Source organism: Calypte anna, chromosome 4 (genome assembly GCF_003957555.1).
Source record: "Calypte anna isolate BGI_N300 chromosome 4, bCalAnn1_v1.p, whole genome shotgun sequence".
NCBI classification, from domain to species: domain Eukaryota; kingdom Metazoa; phylum Chordata; class Aves; order Apodiformes; family Trochilidae; genus Calypte; species Calypte anna.
The window spans coordinates 18,455,965-18,482,904 of record NC_044247.1 but is presented as its reverse complement, the minus strand read 5'-3'; the positions used below and the strand labels follow the sequence as shown (position 1 = coordinate 18,482,904).

The window sequence follows — 26,940 nt, the reverse complement described above, 5'->3', positions numbered from 1 at the left end:
TGAATACAAGCATGCATTATATAATGCATGGACTTCCTGCTTCACGTGTGTGAGCTAAGTCATCTTGCAGATGGAAATCTGCTGGGCAAATAATTTTAAGCAGGAACTATGGAAGAGTTACCAGATTTTCTTTGTTGGCTTTTCCTGAATTACAGGAAAGTTTCTTCAGAAACTATCCCATCTGCTTTTGTAGGTAGCCATCTGCAACAGTCTTTTATATTAGATCAAATACAGAAGTGACCATAGGAATATATACAGGAAACTTTCCTAATGGGTATCTTTCTTGCAAGCATTGCCTTTTTTGCAAGGTAATTTGAAGTGACTCTGTTGGGAACCTGAGGTTATCTTAATTTGTTAATCTTAATTAGTCTTAGTCTTATCTTAATTTGTCCCAACCACAGGTTGCTTTATCCTTGATAAAAATCTTCTGTTAAGGGAGCAATTACACATGAGAAATAGTTGAGATTGTACCTTAGCAGTACCAATAAAGTGGTAATTAAGTGCTAATTAATTGATTGCAGATAAAACACCATTAAGTTAAAGAATTAAGAAACCAAAGTCTGGTTTATGCTTAGGTGAACTGAGCAAACTTATGTAAGTACTTGAAAATATTCCAGGTGGATAGAACCAGTCTATCAGGTGGTCACCAGAAAGAGAACTATAAATTTTAAGATTAGCAAGTTTCACTAAAACAGTAAAATGTTCCTACAAATTCTGAACTGGCAACTGATACCTGAAAATGACCTTTGCTTTCTGGCTGAGGAAATACAGCATTGGTCTGGTTTATAATTGTAGTTGGTGAGCTTGATTTTGTTACATTTCAAGTGATAGTAGGGCTGTGAGTTTTGTTCTGACAGACAAAAGGGTTGTTCTAATAGGAGAAATAATGTAGTGATTATTGGCTTTGGCTGATGGGAACTGACATCTCCAGCTCTGCAGAAAGACTTTCTGAGCAGCTAAAATGTTAATTAGTTTTCTGCCAGTTTGACTCACGAAAACTCGTAATTGCTGTGAAGTACAGTATATGCTTTGGGGTTTTGGTTTTTTTTTTAACCTTTATGATCTTTTAATGAATCCACATGCATTATTAAAGCAATGAAGAAAATGCCCTTCCTGCCTCTTTTTTTTTTTTCCTGCTTCTTTCAAGTAATGCTGAAGTTACTAAAAACAAGCAAAAAGGAGGAGAGAACCATGTGTTGTCAGTCTTACTCTGTATCTCATTTGCGCAAGATGCTGCATTTGATGAAAATGTTGCTAGTAAAGTCAGAGCTGTTGTCAAGACCTGTTGTCTTGAAGAAGTGATGGGGCAGTGGCTTGACAGGACAGTAGCTCTGTATTTTTTCAGTAGCTCTGAAAAAATTAAATGTTAGACACTCTTAGAGGGATTGATTTTGTTCTTTTTGTTTCTGATGGAAAGTATAAGGGAGACAGAACATAGAGGTTTTTACCATGTGTATTAGTAGTAATATTGGCCCTTCATGGATGAATATCAAGTGTAGCTTCAAAACCTTTGGACTGTGGAGAGAGGTGTCCTGTTGGGTGTGCAGTTTTCTGGAGGAGACACAGTGTCTTGTGTAACCTTCCCTGTCCCACATCCTGTGAATCTCTTGGGTTTTGCAATCAGCTTATAGGTGTGGTTCTGTTCTACTTCCAGACCTCTTTAGACAGCTTAGGATAACATGATAGAGCAGGGTTTGTGGTGAGGTTATTGGCTTTTGTAGATTTAATCAAGTAGAGACAGTGCAGCACGTGGAGCCTTGTCATGTCCTGTGTCACTCTGCTCTTGGACTGTGTGGTTGACAGGATGGAATTTGGACTGTCAGGAAAACTAACACTGAAATAACTCCTTAATTATTGTTATGTTGCTTCACACCTTCCTCTATCTTAACTAACTTTTAAAAGGCAGAAGTGTTGATCTCTTGTTACCCATTTGTTTTTGGAGACATTTGGATTAACCTGATGAGAAGTATCTTGCAACAACCCAGATTTGTTTCTTGCTCTCTTTGTGAATCAGTATACCAGGCTGCCACTAAAGGAGGTGTGAAGCTATATGCTGGCTTACTCCTGGGACTGTAAATAGGAAAACCTTTGTCTCTGGAAGCATTTTTAATTTAAAAGATTGCAAAGTTAGTATGGGAAGGATAATTCAATGCTATGTGTCTGACTAATACTGCTAGAGTAGATATACTCTGGAGTAGAAGATGTTGCACTGAGTTCTGCAGAAGAGGAGGCCAGAGAGAGAAGGTTTAGCCAAAGTTTATGGGTGGAGAAGTAGTGTGAGAAGTGATTTCATTAATTAACTAGCTCTGCTATGGGAAATAATAGCAGGATTACATACTCATGCAGAGCAGGGAATGGTTTCCCACAGTGCTTTTTTGTGCAACTGATAGAATGCTCTTTGATTTATTGATAGCTGTTGCCCTTTGTTTGCAGCATTTCAATAACTTTTTTTTTTTTTTACTTGTTGCTACTAATAAGAAGTCCATTACTATTTAACTTTGAAATTGTTCTTTAATTGGCAGTTGTATAGAGTAGACTTAAATTCAGAGGAAAAGGAGAACTGGGTATATGTCTGTCTATTTTATGTGTATCAATATATTAACATATGGAATTACAGCAAGGATGGAAAGATGAAGACTGTGAGCTTTGAAGAAAGATTGAGGGAGTGTAAGGCTTTTTAAATTAGGAAAAAAACAAGGTAAGCTGACAAATTTTCCACCGTGTAAGAGGTGGTTACTGAGAGGACAGTTATCAGTTGGTTTTACACCAGGTGGAGAAAGGACAAGGTGGAATTTATTCTGATTTCCAGCAAAGATAATTTACATGAGGTATTATTATTGCACAATGTTTAGGTAAAACAGAGGTCAGAGAGTTTCCTACTTGTGTCAGGGAGGATGTGTCCCTGTCTTATAACTCTTATCTCAGATGAAAAAAATGGACTACATGATCCCTAGAGGTCCCTTTAGGTTTTACATTCCTTTACAATGCTTTGAGAAATGTTTTGTCCATAATGAATTGCATTCATGTTTTTTAAGAACAAGGGAAAAACCCACAAATCCATGAAAATCCCTGCCCCTGGATTGTAGCCAAGATGTTAGTATAAGAGTTGTACGTGCCTGCCAGACAAACCATGAACAGTTCTAAGATATTTTCTCATATTTTTAGAAAAAATTGGAATTAGGAAAAGGATCTGTCACTGTTAAAATTCAAGGAAGGTGTTTTGCAGGTTGTCCATACTGGGAAGAGTACAAAAGCAGTGAAATGACAGGGGGAAATGTTTCTGTGGCAGTTGTGAAAATTCAGACATAAGTAGGCTTGAACAAATTTTAAGTGTGCTAAGAATTCAAATGTTCAATTTCATAGTTGTCTTTTAGTCTTGGTTAAAAAAACCCAAGTTTTTTTCAGCTTGGAAACAAATAGCTTCTTGATTTCTTTTCTGTTAGTATGTAAGATTCAAATCACTTTTTGACACTTCAGACAGCATGATTAAGATCACTGGCACTGACATTAAGTCACTGAATTAAATCACTGGCAAATGGTCAAAGGTGCAATTGATTCTGTTACTGATCACTGTCCTGGCATTAATTTTTTTATTTGCAAGGCAGTTTAAGGTTAGTCTGAGAAAAGCTGTTCTTACTAACTTAAAAAATAGTAGATTGTCCATGCTAATAAATACTACTTTGCCACCTCAAATTTTGGCCTTAGAGATGAGCAAAGCTGTTGGCTTTGCAGAGCATTTTTCAAAGGTGCACAAAATTAAGCTGACTTGATGGTTGATTGCACTGGAACTAAGGTTGGGTTTAGATCTGGTAAAACATTCATTCTAAATTACCAGTTGGATCCTTGAATATCTTCTTGGTTCAAGGAAAAAGCTTCCAGAAATTGCCCCAAATCTGAAAACTGTGAGGTTGTGTAAGTCTTGTTCTGCCAAGGTTGGTTTTACTTACCTTAAACTCTAAATTTTAATGCTTAATAATTCTATTAGAGCTGTTTTGCACAGCATGGAATTGTAGAGTGGTTTTGACATTCCTTGTACAGCTCACCTAAAAAAGAAGTTTGAGCTCCTTGGGGTTAATTTCTGGAAGAAAGCTGAGGACATTTCTGGGGTGACTTTCAGCTACCAGGTAGCAATTCATTTGTCTGTAATTCAAATCAGATTTGCATGTGTCTTATCTTAAGGCTTTTGATTGCAATCTTTACCCCTTGCCTTAATGAAAAATGTCTATTTTTGGGTTTTCTTGGGAATTGACTGAGCACCAGTAGATGGCAGCCAAAGCTGACTTTAAGGAACAGTTTTAATGAAGTTTTGAAAAGAGTGAGTAGAAATGTAGATGTGCTGCACGTTGAGCTGCATGGGTAGCTAATTTCAATAGGAATAAATTGCAAATCTGTATTTAATCCTTCCTGTGAAGACTTTTCCAGCCTGTACTTTTGTCAGGATGGTGCTCTGAATGCTTGTGCAAGGACTGAGAACCTAAGTCTTCCAAGACACCTCCAGAAAAAAGTTAAAAAAACCCTAACTTAATAACATAAGATCAAAGTGGGGATTCTTTAGGCTGCCAGTTTCTTTGTGGTTATAAAAGGTGGTAGAGTTCTAATGTTGTTTCTTTCTAGGTCCAGACTTTGTTGTTTGTGATGAAGGGCACATACTGAAAAATGAAGCATCTGCTGTTTCTAAGGCAATGAATTCTATTCGATCGAGGAGAAGAATAATTCTCACAGGAACACCACTGCAGAATAATCTTATAGAATGTGAGTAGTTCTCTGATTTAAGATGTGTGTAAGATTATCTCCTCAAATACACTTCTGCCTTTCAGCAATAGATAGTTTTATTTGATTAGAAGAAAACAATTTGATATGGTGAAACTGTTTGCTAAGTTTCTCTATAAAAAAAAACCAACAAACCACAAACCTAATAACTAACTTTTTCATTTTAAATCATTGTCTAAATGATGGCTTAAGCCAAATTAAAATGAAGCTGTTGGGAATATTGCCTTTCCTCCTCCTTTCCCTTGGTGTGGCCATAGGTACATCCCGTTCCTTAAGGAATCTGTGTGAGGGGTATCATAAAATCAGCAGCAGCTTTCTTACCTTTTAGTTTCTTGATATGGGTAGCTAAGGGAGCAGATGAGCCTCAGCATCTCAAACAGGGAAGGGAGAGAATGTTCAAAGGGAAAAGGGTGGGCCAGGTCTTGCAGCAGCACTGATTTAAATTGTTTTAAACCACTGTAGAGCAGCAGTCTTGGTGAACTTCCCAAGCACTGGTTTATGTTACTGTCTTGGGAATGTCATTCTAAACTGGCTTTGTCATATTTGTTCCTGTTTGTTCATGTGCTGGAATGTTTATTCCTGTTGATTAATAGGCTTTTTAATCTATGTAAAAATCTTTGCAAATATGATCTTGTTCTATGATTGCTATGGTGTACTATGGCTTTCAAACTTTGTGTAACAAACACAGGGAGGTGGTTTTAAGTCTGGTGTTAAAATCAGAAGTTATCTCTGTGCCTAGAGTATGTGTCAGTCTAAGATGCACTTGCTGGAAAATGTTGGGGATTTTTTGTGTATTTTTGCTCAACAGAAAGTTCTTAGTTTTTAGATAAGAAAAATCTATTATCTGTTAACATTAATCCCAGTATTGTACTTTCCATTTGAACAACTCAAGTCTGATCTTTCTGTCCTAGATCACTGCATGGTTAACTTTATTAAGGAGAATTTGCTTGGCTCAATTAAGGAATTCCGAAATCGATTTATAAACCCAATCCAGAATGGTCAGTGTGCTGACTCCACTCTGGTGGATGTCAGGGTGATGAAGAAGCGTGCACATATTCTCTATGAGATGTTAGCTGGATGTGTTCAGGTAAGAAACTTTTTGCTATAATTTATCACTTGAATTATGCTCAGGGGGAGGAGTTGTTTCAGCTCATTCTGGTAAAATCACGATCTTCAAAATATGAATAGTAGTGAGGGGTTAGGATGCATAGTTCTACACATCTGTACAGCACTACAGGGACACAGATCAAAAGACAGAACAGGAGGAGAAACATAAAACAGAAAGTTAAGTCTTAAGTGCCTTGGGATGCAGGACACCATGTTTGGGTAGCATTGGACGAAGCAGAGCAGATCCTGTCCTTAGGAGCAGTTCTCCCTTTTGATCATTCAAGCCACTGCGTAATGTCCTTAGAAGAGAACTATTCTGCTTCTAAAGGATGTTCTCATGAGACTTCCTTGCTGGGGTTCTAGATAACAGCAAGGTCATGCAGGTGTTGTAATCACCAGCACAGAGTGGGAGCTGCCTGCAGGCTCCTCTGTTGCATTTTGCTGGCTGAGGTTGTCCTGCAGCCCAGAACAGGCAGGGTAGATCAATAGGCTGTTAGATCAATACAGATCAATACACCACTCACTGTTTTGATGAAGGGATAGGTGGAGAGAAGCAGGCTAGAGTAAGAGTAGAAAAAATGAGAACAGAATTTTGCATTGCCCCAAGCAAAATAGTCAGAAACTATGTGCTCTGAAAACGGTTAAACTGAGAGTGAGTTCATCTGTGATGCAAACACTGGTAGCAGCTGCTTGAATTACCTATCCTTTGACCAAAAAAAGGTTGCAGAATTTTAAGAAAATCCACAAAAGTAGTTGCCAGAGCAGCCACTGAAGCTGAAGTCAACTTTGCCAGGACTTGGAACAGGGACATGGGGTTAGCAGGTTATATGTTCTTGACTAGAGCACCACATTTTTTAGTAGGTAAGATGGACTTCTGCAGACAGTGTCTGTAATTAGGTTGTCTTTAGTGGGCTATTTTTTTCTGTTTGTGGTTGGCAAGCATGTGAATCATTGTAATTCACGTGTGGTGCTTTGTTGTTGAAGTTCTTAAGCTCTCAATAGTCATTTTTGTGTTTACGTGACTGAAGTTCTGTGTGTGAAATTACAGAGGAAAGATTACACAGCGTTAACAAAGTTCCTCCCACCAAAATATGAGTATGTTCTGGAAGTTAGAATGACACCTATCCAGTGCAAACTCTACCAGTACTACTTGGATCATTTGACAGGTATGTGCCTGCAGTTCTCTCAGGTAACAGATTATTAGCATGAACCCTTAGGGAGGTTTTTCTGTACCTGCTGTGCTTCCTGCAGCCTGATTCCCCAGCTTTTGGGTTCTGGAGCAATTCTGATTTTTTTAAAATAGCATTTATAGTAATTGACTTAGTGGGGGGTTGAATTCCATAGTCAGGAATGTTTAAGGCACTGCTGATAGGGTTATGTCTAATGCTTGCAACATGTATTCACTTTTTGCAGTGATTTCAAAATTTTGTGCCAGTTTGTTCTTATACTTGCTGAGCCACCCATCTTAAAATGCCTGTCTGTTGCTGATGGATTTTATATTTTTTTAACCTGTGTTTTTCTAACCTGTGTACTTTCCCAACCTTAATTACAAGAAAGATTAATTGTATCTCAAATTGAGCTATGATTTATAGCAGTATGAAATTCCCTGTGTTGACTTAATGGCTTTAGACTCTGGATGGTGCAGTTTGTGACCTGCTAGGTGAGCTGCCAACTAGGCTTCATTTCCATAGTTCTGTGTTACCTCTATTTGGTTAAGTTACAAAAGGAAAGTTTTGAAGGACCAATGAAAGTAATTTCTTATACTGATACCTTCAGTAATAGCTGGACACCTAAATGCCAACAATCTGTTTCAAGATGCTGAAGTTAATGTGCAGCTTTATGAGAGACTGAGACTACAAAAAGGAAATTTGTCTCTCTGAACGTTGCACTAGGAACTAATTTGTGCTTGGACAATGAAAAAAATAGGCTGGGCTTCTTTAAGATTCTTTATTGTAACAATACTGCAGAATTACAAGTCATTAAATAAAGGTGGCTGAAAATGGTAATCCAAATTCACCAAAACCTAAATGCAAATGTTATTTTGTGTTTCCTACCTTGGGCTGCTTTTACAAATTCTAAAAAGACGTGTGTCATTTTAAGAAGATTTGAGTTACTAGGGAGAAATGTGCTTTTATGTAAAAACCTAATCATGTTTCTCATTATCAAGAGAAAGTGGAAAATCTAATTTTGACAACTTTAACTGGGAAAAAAATGCCTGGGACTCAGAATTTGACCTCTTTTACAAGAGACGTTACAATATGATGTACATCTGGAAAGAGCTCTCAGCACTGCTCTAAGGGATTGTTCAAAGGGAGGAACCTTATGTGTAAATGTACTTCAGAGTTTCATTCTAAAACCTGAACTTTATTGTCAGGTGTAGGTGGTGGCAATGAAGGTGGAAGAGGCAAAGCTGGAGCTAAACTATTCCAGGATTTCCAGATGTTGAGCAGAATCTGGACTCACCCTTGGTGTTTGCAGCTGGACTATATTAGCAAAGAAAATAAGGTAAATTAGATATATCAAAATACTCACTATTGTGAGCTTTCCAAATAAGCTTTGCCAAATGCAAGGTAAAGTTTCATCAAATTAATTGGAGGCTTTGTTGCTGGGGAGTAATGTTGCTCCTGGTTTTGTCATATTTTTGTTTCTGGCTCTGTTGTCATTCTTAAAGCATTTTGCAAGGCCAGCCCTTCGTAGAACTTAACCATTGTTTAAATGAAGAATAAGCAGATGGCTAAAGGTTTAATTAAAGCTTCTGGATGAGCATACTTACTAAAGTTTCTGTTTTTTCTCTTTTGAGGGCTATTTTGATGAAGACAGCATGGATGAGTTCATAGCTTCAGATTCCGATGAAACTTCAATGAGCTTAAGTTCTGATGATTATTCAAAGTAATTGAGCTTTTTTTGTTGTTGTTTGTTGGATTTATTTCCCTAACACAAGTTAAGTGATTAGTACCAAAATTAATGTTTGTTTTTTTTTTCTTTTAGACATCTGTTAAAATACATTCTGTACCAGTAGAATTTTAAAAAACTAACAGCATTTGCAATGCTACTTTCCTAGGAAAAAAAAATCCAAGGGCAAAAAAGTGAAAAAAGAGTGTAGCTCAAGTGGAAGTGGCAGTGATAATGATGTTGAAGTCATTAAAGTCTGGAATTCAAGATCTCGTGGAGGTGGAGAAGGAAATGCAGAAGAACTTGGAAACAACCCTTCATCTGTTAATAAATCAGATGAGGGTGAGTATAATGTACAAGTAAATAAAATACAAGGCAGCTTCATTTTGCTTCTGTATTTCTAAAGGGACTTTTCAGAGGCTGTAACATTTATAGATGAGTTTTCTGAGATTTAACCATCCATTCTCTTGTAATTTTATTTTTTTTTTTTTACTTTGTAGGCAAAGCTACATCCTCTTCCAATCCTGGTAGCCCAGCACCAGATTGGTACAAAGATTTTGTCACTGATGCAGATGCTGAAGTGTTGGAACATTCTGGGAAAATGGTGCTTCTCTTTGAAATTCTTCGAATGGCAGAGGAGCTTGGAGACAAAGTGTAAGACAGTTTTAGAAATATTTTTAACAGCCTTAGAAATTTGTTAGTCTGGCAGTGTTCTTCCTTCTTCATAATGCTGCAGTTCTGTTTTCCTGAAGCAAATGTGCATTCTACATTATTTGTTATCAGTGAGTTTTTCTATACATGCATGTTCTCCACCAAAATCTCTTTCTGTGTCTAGAAAGGCTGGGTTTTTTCCAAAAATAGTGTTACAATCATTAGAATAAATCGCTCAGACATAAAAATAAATTCCCTCAGAGGTGAATTTTATGTTTCTCTGTTTCTGTTTTCAGCCTAGTGTTTAGCCAGTCCCTGATATCCCTGGATTTAATAGAAGATTTTCTGGAGCTGGCCAACAGGGAGAAAACTGACAAAGAGAAGCCTCCTATTTATAAAGGTGAGTGTCACCTTGAACAATTGCAAAGCCAGCAACTCTTTCACAAGTCCAAAGGGAATGGATTTGAAGTCGTTGGCTTTCTGAGAAGCATGGTATGTCCTGTACTATTCCTGAAGTTGGCAGGGTTATTGTCCTGCTCTGCAGGTGGTCTCTGCTATCTCATTATAGACTCTTTTTTCTGATTTCATTGTGTATCATCTGTGCTTAATATAGCCTAAGCAGATTAAATGTTCATCATCTGAAAGGAGAGAAGGCATTTTGTTACATTCTGTACAGAAGTGATGTTGTAAGCTGATGCGTGGCAAATGCTGAGCCTTCCTACTGGGAGAGAGATAATGAAAGAAAATTAGACTGCTTAAAACAGTGTCTAGAACAGTAAAATGTGAATTTAGGCTTTACATGAACTGCAGTTGATTTTTTTACAGATTTCATGAGGAAACAAAGTACTGAGTTAATTATTACCCTAATGGTGCTCATATGGCAAGGAATTTCTCACTAGCCAGACATATCCTCTGTGTGGGATATTTCTTTTCTTTACTCTCTGGAGATCCTCCCAGAGCTCCTGATGATGCATCTTTATGGGAAGTTTCAGTTTCCAGTATGTTTTGCTTAAAGAATCGGTTTGAATCTGCCATTCCTTATTTCTAAGTGTAATCATGTTGAGCACTTGCATAAGAGAAGTGTTTAGGTTGAGGGTTTGTAGCAACACTTGCAGGCTTGTAGATGGTCATTTTAATCACAAATGCAATTGCTGTTATTTTCTGCCATGTTGCATATTTTCATTATGTTCTGCAAGCTTCACTGTAATTTTCAAGGCATTCCTGTGGCAAGTACCTGCATCCTCCAGAAGCGTTCTCTGTCTTGAATAATCTGTAGGTTTACCCTCTGTGGTTTTAAAATGTCAGAGAAAAATATAAATTCTACATTCCTTAGTTGTTTTTTCCTGATTAGAGAATTACTTACATCCAGCATTGTCAGTGTGGTTGCTTACACAGTCAGCTTTTTAATAATTTGAATTTTACAGGTGAAGGGAAATGGTTCCGAAACATTGATTACTATCGCTTGGATGGATCAACCACAGCTCAGTCCAGGAAGAAATGGGCTGAAGAATTCAATGATGAAACTAATGTGAGGTGAGATCTCTTCTGATATACATGCTTAATTTTCCCCCTCCTCTTTCTTTTTTTTTCCCCTTATTTCTTTGTCACCTACCTTAGCTGGCAAATAAATATCAGTGTTGTCAAATGCAGCACTTGCACAAAAAATGTGAAAAAACAGATTTCCAAAAAGGACATAAGGACCTAGGAAGGTCAGAGCTCCAAGGTGTCTGGGAAACATCAGTCACTGGGCCAGCCAGGAGCATGTAGTGTTCTTATTTATCTCCAGAACAGTCTCCCAGCCATCAGTTGCTCACAAAATTTGATAGGTAGATAGATACAAACTTGTACCAGTTTAATAAAGCTAAGGAGCTTCACCTTCCTACATTTGTTTAAGAAAAAACAAAACCTCTAGTTATGTTGCAGAAAACAAAAGATTAAATGGAATGAAGCAAATAATTCAGTGTTAATATTCTTAAATAGTTTCTGCTGTCAGATATATATCAAGAGCTTGTTTTAAGTGGAACTTGAGTGAGACAGTGTTCAAGAAAAAAAAGGCAGATACATCAAAGAGATGGTGTCATTCTGGAGTTATCATTCTGACAATTTGCCAGTTAAAAGGAAGCTTCAGTAGCATGGGACATGCCTATTTAAAATTATGGTTTAATTTGTCTAATGTCATCAGAGTTTGAAAATGCAAACCCAAATTCTTTTCTTGCCCACCTCTTTTTTTTAACAGTTGATTTGCAGAAGGCCCTGATCTGTTTTATGGGAGTGTTTGGCTAAAAGTGTTGTCCTTGTTAAACTGCATCAGTTTAATGCTTACTACAGTATTTTAATGACATTTTTGAGTTCTTTCAGTGTATGAACAACTCCGTAGTGACACAGCAACAAGGGAATGATGGTTGTTTTCCAAAATATTAAAATTTTGCAACCTTTCTCTGTTCCAGAGGTCGCTTGTTTATTATATCCACTAAAGCAGGTTCCCTTGGAATTAATCTTGTGGCTGCTAACAGAGTGATCATCTTTGATGCTTCTTGGAACCCCTCATATGACATCCAGAGTATTTTCAGGGTTTATCGTTTTGGGCAGAACAAACCTGTGTTTGTGTACAGGTTTTTGGCTCAGGTAGGTTTCTGTCTGATACTTTTTGTGATTCTCTGGTCCTGCAGTCAGATTTGTAAGCTGTAGCTAGATGGTGTGGGAGTTTGTAGTGGTCCACACTGATCCAGTCATCTTCCAGCCCTAATCTGGGAGCAGTATTTGGTCACTGAAAAAGCACTTGAAGGAAAGGCTGGTGAAAGAAATAACAGCTGACATTATTTCCTGCTAATCCCAACATCTTCTCACACTTTGCGTAACACAGATTCTGGAATTTGAGCAGTGATTCACACAGCCATGCTCAGAATAGCCTGCTCAGCTTTTTTTAAATCTGCACACCACAAAAAAAATTTTTTTTAATAGACTGCTCAGAGGATGGTGGTTGTTGGGCAAGAGGCTTGCTCAGTGTAGCTGTCTTCTCCAGAGACCTGCTCTGTGTGCTCCTGACAATCCAGCTAGGATGAAAGCACAGGGAGCTAAAGGATTTTTATTTAAAAAGCATCCAGTCATGATTTGGAATCTTTTATCACTCCATAGAGATAGTAAAGGTGTGGAGTAATTCTGATGGCCACTGGTCTATGCTTTTTTAAAGTATAATGCTCTTACTTTTGTTAGCAAATATCTTGGTTCATCTGCTGGTTTTTCAGGTGTTACACAGTTGACTGAAGGCCTTTGCCCACTCTTGATCAAGTCCAACCTAAAGAGATGACTTTTTGTAGCACATTACTTTTTGTAACACATCATAGCCAGACATGGGGTTTTGTCTTCAGGCTTTGGTCTATTTTTGTAGTTTTCTTATGTGCACTTTTGAACTGCTGATATCCTTTTTAAATTAGGATGTTCAGAACAGGCTGTGCTGTTCTCATACTGCTCATAGTCATCTTTTTTTTAATAATAAGTCATTTTCCTTTTCTCATCAAGGATCTAATTTTTTCATACACAGCTGTGATGAATTAGACTTGACTGCTTTGCTTCCCCTCTTTTCTCCACCCCAGTGATATGGAATCTGTTTTCCCTTTTATGGGCTGCGTAAAGCAGCAAAATAAGGTACACGCTGTGGAAATTGCCATTTTTTGGTCATAATCTTGCTTTAGGGAAATGGATCTCTTCAAAGCACCACTGAAAAAAACATTTCTTACTCTGATCAGTAGCTAGATGACCTGTGTAGCAGACACCATCCATATTTGTGTTCACTTCCAGGTTATTTTTCTTTTTCTCAGCCAAGTGTTTCAGGGAACTTTGTCGAGACAGGGTCAGAGAAGTGAGGAAAGGACAACACTGTTAGGGTGCTGTTCTAGCTCTCCCATATCTATTTTTTTTATTCCCTAGAGAAGAAAAATACCCTGTGTTTGGATGGAATATGTCTGTTTTTCAGGGAACAATGGAAGATAAGATCTATGACCGCCAGGTGACCAAGCAGTCCCTGTCTTTCCGGGTGGTCGACCAGCAGCAAGTTGAACGTCACTTTACCATGAATGAGCTTACAGAGCTCTACACTTTTGAGCCAGATTTGCTGGATGATCCTAATTCAGAAAAGAAAAAGAAGAGAGATACACCCATGTTGCCCAAAGTAAGTTGTTGGACATCTCCAGGAATTGTGTACTGTAAAAATGTAGCTGTTTAAGGCTTCTCTTGCAAGGAGAGTGCTGTGTTTTCACTTGACAGCAGTATTTTTCTCTTGGGATGAAGATGAATGGCAGGTAACTGGGTAAAATATCTAATTAATATAAGAGATGGTATGAGCTACATAATGAGTTTCCCCTCAAGCATAAGAAAAAGATCTTCAGTTTAAAAATGTGAATCAGAACACAGAAAAAAACTTCTTTAGCACCATTGGAGTGAATAGGAATTTTACTGCAGGAAACTGAGGAAACCAAGATTCAGATGGCATCTGAGTGGGTGCTGATGACACCAAGCATTGCCTCAGTCTGTGCTAACAGCTCTGTGTGGTGATACCCAGCTTCAAGGTCTGTTTTTTATCTACCTTAGTAAGACTTTGTGAGAGTCAAATTAGTCCATGCTCTCCTTTGCCAAGGCATTCTGGGGCTTTGTGCCTTGTTTAACTCTTGTTTTAGGGACCATTAATAGACATACAGTAGAGACAGGGGAAAAGTTGCATTTATTTATTGTTTAAGTGAGGAAAATTGGGCAAGATAAGATTTGTAATCTGGTTTTAGTGCTGCCAGTATTAGTAGAGATCAGTAACATTTTTGTAGGCAGCCACTTAAACCATTTACACTGACACATAAAATGCTGATACTCTGCACTTCGAGATAATATGAAGTAGTGGTGTTAGACCTTTTCCCAACCTCTTGCTAAATGAATTTCTTAGGATGACAGTGGTTTGCTCTCACTGAGGCCTGCCTGAATCTCTTTGTAATGGATATGGCATGTGTAGTAGTGGTTCATTGTCACTGCTCTATGTAGTACTGGTTCACTATCCCATCTGATACTGAAAAAATTCACTGATTGCATTTTAAAATTCTAACTTCTAGGCAGGCAGGAATAAACTTTAGGGGGAAAAAAAATAACTGGTTCAATTATTTCAGTCTCTTTTTCAGGGTCACTGTTTATTGAAGATTAGGGTAAGGTTTTGTACTTTCTTTAATCTATATTCTTTGTGTATGTGGTCTGCTAAAGACTTAATTCATCATTAAGCTGTTGCTTGTTACCAGGTGAATAGGCAGTGAACAGTAGCACATGAATATATGTCCTGTAATTAGTGAACTGGTTAAATTTTTGAGGTACTGCTGTGTTTAGGTCATTATACAGTGTCTGGTTGTGAGGAGGGAGGTTTTCCAGTTTGTGAGTCTTATAATTTCCAAGGAAAAAAAGTATGTTTTCCATTCTAGAGTATCTGCAGTCGACTGTAATGTAATAAATTGTGGTCAGGCATCCATTTGGCATTGTGAAGAGTTAAACCCTTCTGTGAAGCAGTCTATCAGACCACCTACAGTGTCAGTGCAGCTGCTGGGGGGATTTAGGAAGTGTTAGCCCTGTAAGTGTTAGTCACTGTTACACATGGGTTTTAAAACCCTTGAAAACAAACTTTAATGACTGTATCTAAGCTCTTTTTATTACAGTGTTTCTCACTGCAAGTAGTAAATTGTAGTGGAGAGCTCTGTTGTGTTTACTAGCTTGATGATACCACTGTTTTTCAAATCATTTCTGGCTGTGTTTGTCCTCCCTGGGAAGCTCAGCTGATAGGGATATTTTATTTTCATGTTATCCACTGTGTGCTTTGCACACAAAACTGAGCTAACTGCAGTGACTTCTTCCTTGGTTCCTGTGATCTGTTTAACTGAACTCTGACTCATGCCTTATTTATTAACCTAACTTTAACTTTTTTTTCCTGTTCTGTCTCTTTTTGTTCTCTGAACCCTCTAAAACCCTACATAAACAGTCAAAACCAGGTATCAGCTGTAGGAAATACTGAAGTGGATGTTATTCTCCAAATTATGCCAGGTTAATAATTCAAAGTCAACTATTGCTTATTTCAGTGTAATTTTAGCAGAGATACATGATTTAGCTTCAGAATTCTAAAACTTCTTGAAAATGAAATTATTTTAATAACACATTCATAGCATTTTTTTCTAAAAAATGGATTTAAGAGACTGTTGTTATGATTCTTGTAACATTGGTCAATTACCCAACATCTAGAGGTGAAATTTTTCTTGAAGATCTTGTTGCATGATATTCCCATGGTTTATTGAGAGCAGCACACCCAACCTGCTCCCTGCAGCAAACAAAGGACTAAAACTTTACCTCCTCCATCACTGAGCTGTCTGTCCCTTGCTTACAAAGACTGAGCTGTCCCTTTATAATTACCAGCAAAGCAAAGTAGGCATTTAGGCTAAAAGGCAGCTTTAGTTCTGCCTTTTATAGGTTTTTGTGTGTAATTGTCTCTCTTTGTCTTCAGGCCTCTCTTACATCTTCAAAGCACAGTCTGTTGAGCAGGGTTTTGACTCAGATTTTACTGTTGTGCAGACAGTCAGGTAAGGGATTACCTTGGAAATGCTCAGCATTGGTGTGAAATACACAGAAAAACCACAGAAATACACTCCAAGTGTCCAGCAGGGATACAATCAGGCTCTGAAAGAACAGATTCCTCCAGCAGAGATGTTGGAAAATCCATGTTTCAGATTTTACCCCTTCCCAGCACGCTTTCCCAAGGGAGTTCTGAATTAGGATGAAATGTTTTAGGTGACATGTTTTCCATCTTCATCTCTAAGCATGAGGGTGGAAAAACCTGATGGGATAACAGGTTTTCTGCTGGATGTCTGCTGAGACAGAGAACTTGTTGAGTGAGGTGCCTGATGTGGGAAGGTTCTTCAGATGTGAACCCACAGCTGATGGTGAGGAGCAGGGCTGAGCATCAGGGTGGTTCTTGTAACACTTTTCAATTTCTTGGGTGTGAGAAAGGAAATGGTTTTTAATCATTTTGCTTTTCATGAGGAAGGAGAATTCATTCTATATTGGTTTAGAAGTCAGAAGTGAAGCCATTATGGAACAAATGCTACTTGATTTTTCAAATACACCCTTGAGAAGTTTGTTTTTGCAACAGCCCAAGTTTCAGTCAAAGTTTTCTAAGAAAAGTGTTGGTAAGGGGAGGGAAAAGCTTGAATGTTGCTGTTTTACAGAAAAAGTCACAGGGCAAATGTGCAGGATGTAGGTTTTCTGGAAGCTTATCAAAGTTTCATGTCAAGTTTTAATTTTAGCAGCAGGTTTTGCCCTCTGTGGTCTGAACAAGACCTCTGGGTGGCTGAGAAGTGCTGAGGAAAATGCTTATTGCACTTAGGGCCATGGCTCCATCTGCCACTCTCTGCCCTTACTCCCTCAAACAGCTTCTCTGTCTTCAGCAGTGTCAATACTTGGTTTTTTAACAGAGTATTTTATTGTGGATGCTTTTCACATGAATTATTAAATTAGGCTTAACTTCCACTGCTTGGTCTCTTTCAGCTGCTCTCCCTGCAGGGCTGAAAAGGACTGCTGTAGGAATTCAGTCCAGAAAAGGTGTCACAAGTGTCTGAAGACTGAGTAACCAGTCAGATTTGCTGTACTTAAGTCCAGAAAAGGTGTCACAAGTGTCTGAAGACTGAGTAACCAGTCAGATTTGCTGTACTTAAGTCCAGAAATAGGCTGTGAGCTTTCTGCAAATGTAGTGACTCTGTCTAGCACAGACTAAGGCAGCTTTTGTTGTTATTTCAAAATAACAATTTGAGATTTACAGCAATTCAAAAGGAAAAGATGGTGGAAAGTGAAAATTCTGTTGAACACATTACAATTGGATTTTGCGTGTCAGGTTTTTGACTTTGCCCTGAATTTAACAGTGGGTTTGGAGTATTTTTTTTTTAATCAATCTGATTTATGACTGGGCTGTTGTTTTGGGTTTTGTTGGTTTTTTTTTAAAGGAGGTTCTCACAAGCTCTTAACACTCAGCTCCCAAAGGGTTGTGTCCTGGGGTAGGCTTGGCTGATGTGTTGCTCAGGGGAAGCTTTTTCATCAGAAATCCAGATAGCTGGACTGGGTCATAAGTGCAATATTTGTGTCTGACCTTGGCTAGTGCAATCCATATTTCAGAGCAAGATATCTGAGGTAGGAGCTGGACAGAATGGGGTTGGCACTGTGTGTCCCTTGGAGCTGGCACCACTGCACTCCCTGCTCCTTGCTTATTCTTCCCCAGACTGAGTGCTGAGTGGATTAAGGTCTCAGTCACATTTTTATGTGAAATCTTGGCTCAGCTGAGGTCATGTAATGCAGATTGAAAAAGCAGATTAAAGTGCTAGTTCAGATGCAGTTGGATATAGAATATAATTTTTTTCCCACTATCTCAGGACATGGCCAGGGTGTGTGTTTCAGTGTAGTTCTGTACTAGGGGACAATGCTGTGAATTTTGGAAGGCTGCTGATCTCAGAATCAGAAGAATCTGCTGCTTATTTAAATTTATTTTTATTTTTAACCTTGGTTTTAAAAGTTCAATTGGTTGAGAAGAACTTGTTTATGAATTACAACATAACTCACATTCTTTCATGGAAGATTTCCTCTCTAACACATTTATCTCTCCATAGCATTTAATTTCCATCCAGATTTTAAAAAGACAAACCTGTTCTTAAAATTCAAAGCCTCTTTTCATACTTCACCAGGATTTCATCTTCAACTAATTGCTCATCATTGCTCTCTCAACAAATGAAAAGGAATGTTTATTCTGATGAATTTTTTTTTGTGCATAAGGTGAATTTGTTATTTTCTTCATTGTAAAATTAAACAAACCAAATGGCAGCACCTAGCCCCCTTCTCAGGCTTCCATCATTAAGAGGTAATGGCAAAATAAAGTTTAGACAAAGAAAAGCAAACACACAGTTGGATGTAATTTAAACCACATTTTGAAGGCTGCGTTGGCGAAGGGAGCGTGGATTATATTCCAGTATTGTTTTCAATAATAGTGTTGCCATGGAAATCAATGCATATCCCCAGCCAGGAACCCTCCACACACTGATGTACAGCTCTGGGATGCTGCTGAGAGCTCTTTGCTTGTGTTAGTTTGCTTTTGGAATGGCTTTGAATCCTCATCCCCTTCCTCTAGATGGTTTCATCATATCCTATTACTGCATCCCTCTTCTGTCTCTGCCTTCTCCCCCACCACCTCAAAAATCCCATTATTTGTTCCATTGGGACAATATTGATAATATCTTGTTGAAGAGCTGGTGATGGAGGCATTGATTCATATTTAGAGGAACCAGGCAGTAGAAGGATGAACCAAAGACCAGCCTGTGTCATTGCTTAATAATGGTGAGTTTTAAACACACACAGGAACACACAGCTTGGTGTTGTGGCAGGAGCAGTGCTCAGGACTGCCACAGGCAGTTCCCAGTGTTGCTGCAAAAACCTGCTTGTGGGTACAAGCCATTCTTTGCAGTCATTTTTCTGCCTAGATTGTAAAAAGTCAGGGTAGGAGAGTTTGTATTCCTGCTTGCAGAAATGCCTGGCAGAATAAGGGCATGGGGTGGGTCTGTAGGTGTTCATGTAATTCTGCTGCAAAAAGTACTTTCACTGGGATTTATTTCAGGAGTGATTCATTCAGTTCTCTCTCAGTTTTTATATCACTTTTTAATTGGGATAATTAATCTACCATAATGGGGCATCTGTACTCCAGCCAAGGGGCAGTAGCAACTTAGGGTTTTGTAGTTGTAGGTAGTTTGGTTTTGCTTTATGTAGGAGATACTCAACATGTTGGCAACCCTGCATTTCAAAAAAGACTTCCAGGATTTATGTATAATTGTTTTGTATTGGAAGTCTTAGACTGAATGCTGAGCTGTGTTGGAGCTCTCTTTAAAGTGTATATATATATATATAAAATACAGATATATGGATATAAAAGGTTTGTATGCCTGTGGACAAAGCCTTCAGATCAGGCTGCCATTACAAGGGGCATTGTAAATATTTTGGTTAACCTTAAAAGCAGTTAAGCATTAGGGATATTGTGGAACACAGAGGTCTAAGTCCAAGCTGCTGATCCAGCCTGGTTTGTAGCAGGGGTTTGACCATTCTGAGTCCATCTGGAGGAGGACTCTTGATCCTGACCTGTATCTGAACAGCTCTAAGAAAGCCTTTGCTGTTGAGAGCTGAGGGACAGCTGATGGACCCAAGTACCAAATGTTTTAAATCCAGCAGAAGTGCTCTTTCTTTTTAGAGATGCAGATTATTGATAGGTCTGCTCAGGTATCCAGCCTAAGCAAAGGAAAAATCATTGAGTACATTCCATTCTTTTTAGGTTCTTAAAGTGCATTTATTGTCGTGGAATCTGAGAGCATTCCTGTGGTTCATTAAGTGATTGGACTGTCATCTCTGTAGCAGATTGTTAATCCATTGCCCTCCCACTGAGGAAAATTGTGTGTATTACATTATTTTTTAATTCTGTTTTGCAGTGAAGTGCTCTGAGCTGCTCTTTAGGTCAAAGCAGTCAGTTAGGCAAGCACAGAGAAAAAAAACAAGTCAAGCAACTGAGTGAGTTCTCATTTTATTGTCTCTTCATTTGACCAGGATACAATTCTGGCAGAATTGCTTCAAATCAATAAAGAGTATATAGTTGGGTACCACGAACATGATTCACTCCTGGACCACAAGGAGGAAGAGGAACTCACTGAAGAGGAAAGGAAAGCAGCATGGGCAGAATATGAAGCAGAAAAGAAGGTAAAGCTGTCTTACCAGGTTTTACATAGATGAAAATAACCTTTCCAGATTTAAGTAGCATCTCTTCAGTTTGTTTTGGGGAAATTGATTTTCTAATAGACCAAGAAGTGGCTGTATATAGCAAATTTTGACATATGAAGAATGGGGATACTGTGTCTTGTGTGCTCTTTTGATGCTGGTTTTTTGTTTGTATTTTCTTCACTAATTTAAAAATTACCTTTTCTTTTGAGATCATTTTTTTCTATTTCATATTCAGATTCAGCTGGTGCCCTGTGTAATAGCTCTCTCTGACTGCTTGAGGGAAATTTCTTGCTCCCTTACAGTCACACTATGCAGAATTTTTTGCCACATTCCCACAAAGATACAAGAATCTGCTAGACAGGGCCTAAAAATCTTAATACTTTTTTTTTTCCTACTCTGCCTGTGTCTTGTTTTTTTGATACTTATGCAGGTGGTGAAATGAAGAAAACGGTAAATTTGCTACAGATTTGGGTTTATTTGGGTTTTTTTACTAAATATTTTTTCTTACTGCTAATAAATGATACATTTCACTTCTTCAGAATGTGAGGACAGTCAGGTCAGAGGCAGCAGTAAGTGTAGTGGGTTTGCCAGGTAAAAAAGATTCATCTTAATTTCAGATCTAATAGGCCCAAGTTATTTTTTCTCAGTGTATCAAATAATTACAGTTAAGCTAAACTGCTCTGTTATTCAGGGCTGGAACTGATGCTCCTCTGTGATTAAAATATCCTTTTGAATTGAGGTTTGGGAAGGATTTCAGTGTACTGGGGCAGTTTCCCTTCATTCTCATGGTGCTGTGCTTCTGACCTTCTCTGAGGGCTGATTTCTCAGCCTCTGCTTTTCCAGGGGTTGTTGCGGACCATCAGTGATCAGAGTTACTCCAATTTAAGTGCATTTTATGTTTTTAAGGGCTTGACCATGCGTTTCAACATGCCAGCTGGGACCAATATGCTTCCCACAAACTTCACCTCCCAGACACCATACATCCCCTTCAACCTGGGGGCTCTGTCAGCAATGAGTAACCAGCAGCTGGAGGTAAGGCACAGCCTAAGCAGTCCCACGTGGCTGTGGTGCTGCAAGCGTGCCTGTGGTTTTCAGGCTCAAATAATGGTTCATGAAACTAAAATATGTTCCTATTTATGCAATTATCTCTTGATTCTAATAGGTCTGTGTGTGTTGCTGTATTGAAGTGTTTGGATGTGTATGAACCCACACCTCTGTATTGTTCCTGGGCTTTGGGAACATGAGCTGCATTCTTTGCAGACATCAGTTACCACATTTAGCTTCCTACCTCCATCTTCTGTCCAGGGAGGAATGGGAGAGAGAAACACGTGCTTTGTTCCTCTGTTATCTCAGATTTTAGCTAAAACACCTGAGGAAATTTTTCCTAGTGAGATGCCAGGCTGTCAGCTGCAGGAGCTGCAGCACAGTTGTCCTGTGGTTCAGCTCCTCTGGTGAGGAGACATGTAAAGAGTTGCAAACCTCTGAGGAGGGGTGTGTTGAAGATACCTGAGGAATAAGACACAATACATGCCAGTGTTATGCTATACATAATTTAGAATAAAGATAATATTTTGAGCACCCAGAATGAGCTGAGACTGGAATGAAGTTCCTATCACAAAAAATTTGCCTGGGTAGAAATGTTGCATTCCTGTGATGATCTGAAAACCTTTGGGTACCAAAACAGTTTTTTTTTATTCAACAAACCCTGTCCACTCTACAAAGTGGCAGGTTGGCACATGCTGAGGTTCAGTTGTGTGGAAGCTTCAGCTCATTGACTTGTGTAAATTGAAAGAAAAAAAAAAGTAGTTAAAATCTAGGTACATGAGGCAAAGTTGAAGAAAACTTATAAAAGGTTGGCAAAGAAATGTGTTCACTGTATCTGTGCTTTATAATTAATTTTTGTTTGTTTTTTCAGGACCTTATTAATCAAGGAAGAGAGAAGGTTGTGGAAGCAACCAACAGTGTGAATGCAGCAAGAATTCAACCCCTTGAAGACATCATTTCAACCATAGTGAGTGAAGTGGCAAACTGTAGGGTTAGATCAGGAGATGGGAAAATGCTGAACATTGCCAGGCAAAGAAATCACTGTTGTATATGGTCATTCAGCTAAGTAACTGCATTATTATTATACAATTATTATTATTATACAATTATACAACTGCATTATTATACAATTCCCACCTTTAATGGTATTTAGATGACATAGAGCCTTACAGGACTAACACTTCAGATTATTAATTAATCACTGTGCTGATTTCCTACAAATAAGAATAATAGTTATAGACAAGATGTGGTTTTTATATCTCACCCTTATCTCTCTTAACATTTCTCATTTGCTCCCAATAATCTCAAGGTACATAACCTGCATTAGCAGTTAGAAGAACCAGTGACTCAGTTCTGAGTTGAGCAGAGCAGAATTTTGCATTTACTGGGAATTGGGCTGTCTTAATTCTTGCTGCAACTCTGAACACAACACAAGCCCCCAGTTACTGCTACTCTTCTCTTTTTTTTTTTAATGACCACTGGCAAGAAAGTTTTGGTTTGTTTTCCTTTTCAGTGGAAAGAAAATTTAACGCTCACAGAGAGCCAAGTGCAGGCCCTGGCACTGAGCAGGCAGGCAAGCCAGGAGCTGGATGTCAAGCGCCGAGAAGCCATCTACAACGATGTCCTTACTAAACAACAGATGGTAAAACATCCAATCCTTGCTTATCAACTGGCTGTGTTGGCAGTGGGATACTCAGTATGGATTTTGTGTGTGTGTGTTCATGAAACAGAACCATGTGTGTGGGTTCATAAATCTGTCCCTTAGAAGCAGTGTTTCAACGAGTGAGGTGTTTGCTGGCTTGAGGTGATGGTGTGTGTGAGGTGACCTCAGGAGATGGTGAGCTCTGCAGTGTGTTGGGTGGTGTGGCTCAGCCTCAGCAAAGGAGACTCCAGAAGCTCATTTTTTTTAAAAAGAATATACTGGCCAGGTTTTTCTGTTGAAGTAGTTTGCTTGAAGGTCATGAGGCTTAGGGAGAAACCTGATTCCCAGAGCTCAGGAAGCAACTTAGGCAACGCCCATCTTAGCAAGGATTGGTAATGGCTTTTTAGCTTAGAATTCTTTTGCAAAATCTGAAAGTTGCCCAGATTGTGTCAAGGGAGAGATTTTCCTCTTACCTAAATGCTGCCTGCAATACAATAGGCAAGTTATCAGGAAAACTTAGTCCTGAACAGTGTTACTGAGTGGTTTCTGCAGTAATCAGCTTGGGAATAACATCACATTAGTGATGGTGATAACAATGGTGCTTTTTTTCCTTCAGCCACCCTATCCCTAGCAAATTGATTTTAACTCTGAACTTGAACCTTGCTGGGTTGAGCTGGGTCATGCACTTACAAGCTCTCTGCTTTCCCTCCACAGTTAATCAGTTGTGTGCAGAGGATCCTCATGAACAGGAGACTACAGCAGCAGTACAATCAGCAGCAGCAGCAGCAGATGTCTTACCAGCAAGCAGCAATGAGTCATCTCATGATGCCAAAGCCTCCCAGTTTAATCATGAATCCTTCCAACTACCAACAGTTAGATATGAGAGGAATGTATGGGTCAGTGTCTGGTGGGATGCAGCCACCACCATTACAACGAGCACCACCCCCAATGAGAGGCAAAAATCCAGGGCCTTCCCAAGGGAAATCAATGTGATTTTGCACTAAAAGCCTAAAGGATTGTTAAAATCAGAGAAAGAACTTTTTATTTTTTTAGGAATCAATGGCTTAACAGAACTCAACTGTAAAAAAAAAAAAACAGGAAAAAAAAACAAAAAAAAACAAAAAAAAAAAAAAAAAACCCCCAATAGTTTGGTTGGTCCCCTTAGATGCCATGTTCCATATTAGTCTTTCAGCTTTGTTTGAATAGGACATAATGTTTTCCCTGTTGTCAGTGATGTTGCCTAGAATCTTCTTACATATGTTGAGTACAGGAGATAACAAGTTGTTTTCAGTGAAAACAAGTCCTCCCAGAACAGTAGCATCTCCACAGGTTTCCTGTCTAAACTCCTGCACTTGCTTTTTAGTAGCCACGAAGCTGTCAGCAGAATTGAGAGGCTTGGGAAGGGCTGCAGGGCTGCGTGTTTCACCATATGTGAGTTGTAAACAGCTGAGTTCTTGAATAGAGTTGATTCCTCAAATTATGGAATACTTTTCTGCTTACCCATTTCTTTCTAACAGTGGGAATGTTCTAACAGGAGGAGTCCAGCTTCCTTTTGACTTCAGGTCTGGACTCACACGATATCATCTATGCTGAATGAAGCAGGAACCGAAAATACTCGTTTTGACAGAGAATTGAGTGCAATATTCTTAAGTACTACTGCTCTGAAACTTTTTTTTGAGTCGTGCAGTTACATAGGAACTGTGTACACAGCCTTAACTAGCGACTCAGGGAAGGGGATTGCTCTTCCCTGGTCTTCTGCCATTTTTTCTTTTCAGTTTTACGTGACGGAATAGCAAGTGGTGATGGAGGAGTCTGAGATGTTTTTCCCTCACAGGCTGATTTTTTCCTCTCCAGGGAGTCCAATACAAAGCACATTTCTGTTAACTCCTTAATGCTGGTGCTACTGTCTTTCCCCATTGCCGGCAATGGGAGATGGGCCAAGAAAATGTAAATTCCTGGTATTTTGGGGGTTAAAGGAAAAAAAAAGAGGGGGAGTGGGGGGGGCACAGTGGTGGCCAGGGTCAAACCCTGCTAGATAACCAACTTCCAAATAGCAGAACCATTGCTGACTTCAAATTGAGACAGAGAAAGTGCTGTGGCAACTTCCAGAGCTGCCAGAAAGGTGAAGCAACTTTTCCTCTGTTAGGTAAGAGTTTTGGTTATGCACTCCTCCCCATTCCCTTTCCTTGGTGTGAAAACATGACTTAGTACACAAAGGGCTTGGTTTTTTGTGTTTTGGGGTTTGTTTTTTGGTTCTAATGTAGATGGGGACTTGAATTTCTGGAGTTTTATTCTATATCATTAGCACTCTCTTTATCCACACTTTTTGTGCTTGTGAAGATGGAATTAAATACAAATAGTGCTTTTCTTTGAGTAGAGTTTGGTTGATTCTGCCCCCCTGCCCCCATAAAAAGAATAGTTTATCATCTGGGGGTAAAATATAAGTGACAAACATTGGAGGCAATGGTGTATTGACTATAGAGAGCTCTGGAGACACAAGCAGGTGGAGGCATTTGCTCCAGGTATTGCTGGACTCTTCTGACTTGCTGACATGAATAGAAATTGGTTTGGTTTCTGGAAAGTTTCTTGGAGGAATTTGAATTCTTGCCCTGAATGGACAAGTGTTTTTTGGAGAGGTTTTTCTTGCATCTAAATATGCAAATCTAACGTGGTATTTCATTTTGTGATTGAACCTTGGGTTTGTAACCTGAACAGCCTTTGTTTGATCTGTTGCAAAACCAGCTACCAAGTTGCTGTCTTGGACTCTTTTCTTACAAAGTACCACACAAGACTCTCAGTATGTTCTCGTGCTTTGCCAGCTCTACAATTAAATTTAATTTGGGGGGGGAGGGAGGAGCTAGAAGAGACGTGTTAACACGAGAAGAAACAAAAAGTGAGACTTTGAGACAAATATTTGAAGGCAAACGTACGCTGGGCAACTCTTGTGTCCTGATCTGATGTGTCCTGAATCTGAGAAATGCTTTTTGCCAACCCTGGGAACGGTCAATGGAGTTTTACAGCAACTCAAAAGACTTAAATGTGGAAGTTTTAGGCAACATTTAAAGGCACATTTTTTTTCCATTCTGGACAAAAGCTATGGATAACAGAAGACTTAACGCATAAGAAGAAATCTGAGAATAAGCATTTGAAATAAAAGTTGGACCACTTTGCATACACGTTTCTCACTCGACATTTTAGCTGCATAACAATGTGCTTTGAGTATAACATCAGCTTTAAGAGATACCTAAAGATGGAACATAACATCAGTAAGATAATAAAAGGCTCATTTTTATATTTGTTTTAGATGTTTTAACTAGTTGAAATGGCTTAAGATGACGAATAAAAATGTTGCTTGTAATACAGTTTTGCCTGCTAAATTCTCCACATTTTGTAACCTGTTTATTCCTTTGGATGTAAAGCGTTTTTGCTTAGTATTGTGATATTGTATATGTTTTGTCCCAGTTGTATAGTAATGTTTCAGTCCATCAACCAGCTTTGGCTGCGGAAATCATACAGCTGTGAAGACTTGCCTTTGTTTCTCTTAGATGGCTTTTCAGTTCTGTATTAAATATCTTAAGTACGCTAGGGAAAAAAAAAAAAAGTGTCACCTCTTCCTATAAGGCTGTTTTTGTAATATATATAAGGACTGGAAATGTGTTTTTAAAGAGAAGAAGCATTCAAGTATGACGATATACTATCTGTGTTTTCACCATTCAAAGTGCTGTTTAGTAGTTGAAACTTAAACTATTTAATATCTCATTTAATAAAGTGACCAAAATACATCCATGTGCTTTGTGCTGCATTGGCAGGGCTGAGGGCTGAGAAGGTCTCTGCTGGGACCGTCTGGTTTCCTTCACTGGGATGTAGCCACGAGTTCCATTTGGGGACAGCAGGAACTCTGTAATTTGGGGACAAGAGCCGTGGGTCCAGGTTGTTAAATCAGATGAAGGTAGCAGTAACTTTTATGCAGCCTGTCTGTTCCTCACTGTCCAGCAGTGGGAAGATTTTAGGAGCTGGGGTGAAGT

General features: G+C 38.8%; 1 protein-coding gene across 11 annotated transcripts in view; it reads left to right on the top strand.

Annotated features, from left to right (window-relative positions):
• The window catches only part of ATRX (ATRX chromatin remodeler), a 72,082-nt gene extending 45,385 nt beyond the window's left edge, over positions 1-26,697 (top strand). For all 11 annotated transcript variants that reach the window (XM_030449079.1, XM_030449077.1, XM_030449081.1 and 8 more), the window contains 16 exons: positions 4,615-4,752; positions 5,682-5,857; positions 6,926-7,043; positions 8,252-8,382; positions 8,678-8,766; positions 8,939-9,111; positions 9,270-9,423; positions 9,717-9,820; positions 10,845-10,953; positions 11,868-12,045; positions 13,394-13,588; positions 20,059-20,208; positions 21,136-21,261; positions 22,145-22,240; positions 22,787-22,915; positions 23,630-26,697. In XM_030449079.1, coding sequence (XP_030304939.1) covers positions 4,615-4,752; positions 5,682-5,857; positions 6,926-7,043; positions 8,252-8,382; positions 8,678-8,766; positions 8,939-9,111; positions 9,270-9,423; positions 9,717-9,820; positions 10,845-10,953; positions 11,868-12,045; positions 13,394-13,588; positions 20,059-20,208; positions 21,136-21,261; positions 22,145-22,240; positions 22,787-22,915; positions 23,630-23,908 — 2,345 coding nt within the window. In that variant the 3' untranslated portion in view covers positions 23,909-26,697. The remainder of the gene's footprint in view (positions 1-4,614; positions 4,753-5,681; positions 5,858-6,925; positions 7,044-8,251; positions 8,383-8,677; positions 8,767-8,938; positions 9,112-9,269; positions 9,424-9,716; positions 9,821-10,844; positions 10,954-11,867; positions 12,046-13,393; positions 13,589-20,058; positions 20,209-21,135; positions 21,262-22,144; positions 22,241-22,786; positions 22,916-23,629) is intronic.
• The last annotated feature ends 243 nt before the right edge of the window (positions 26,698-26,940 follow it).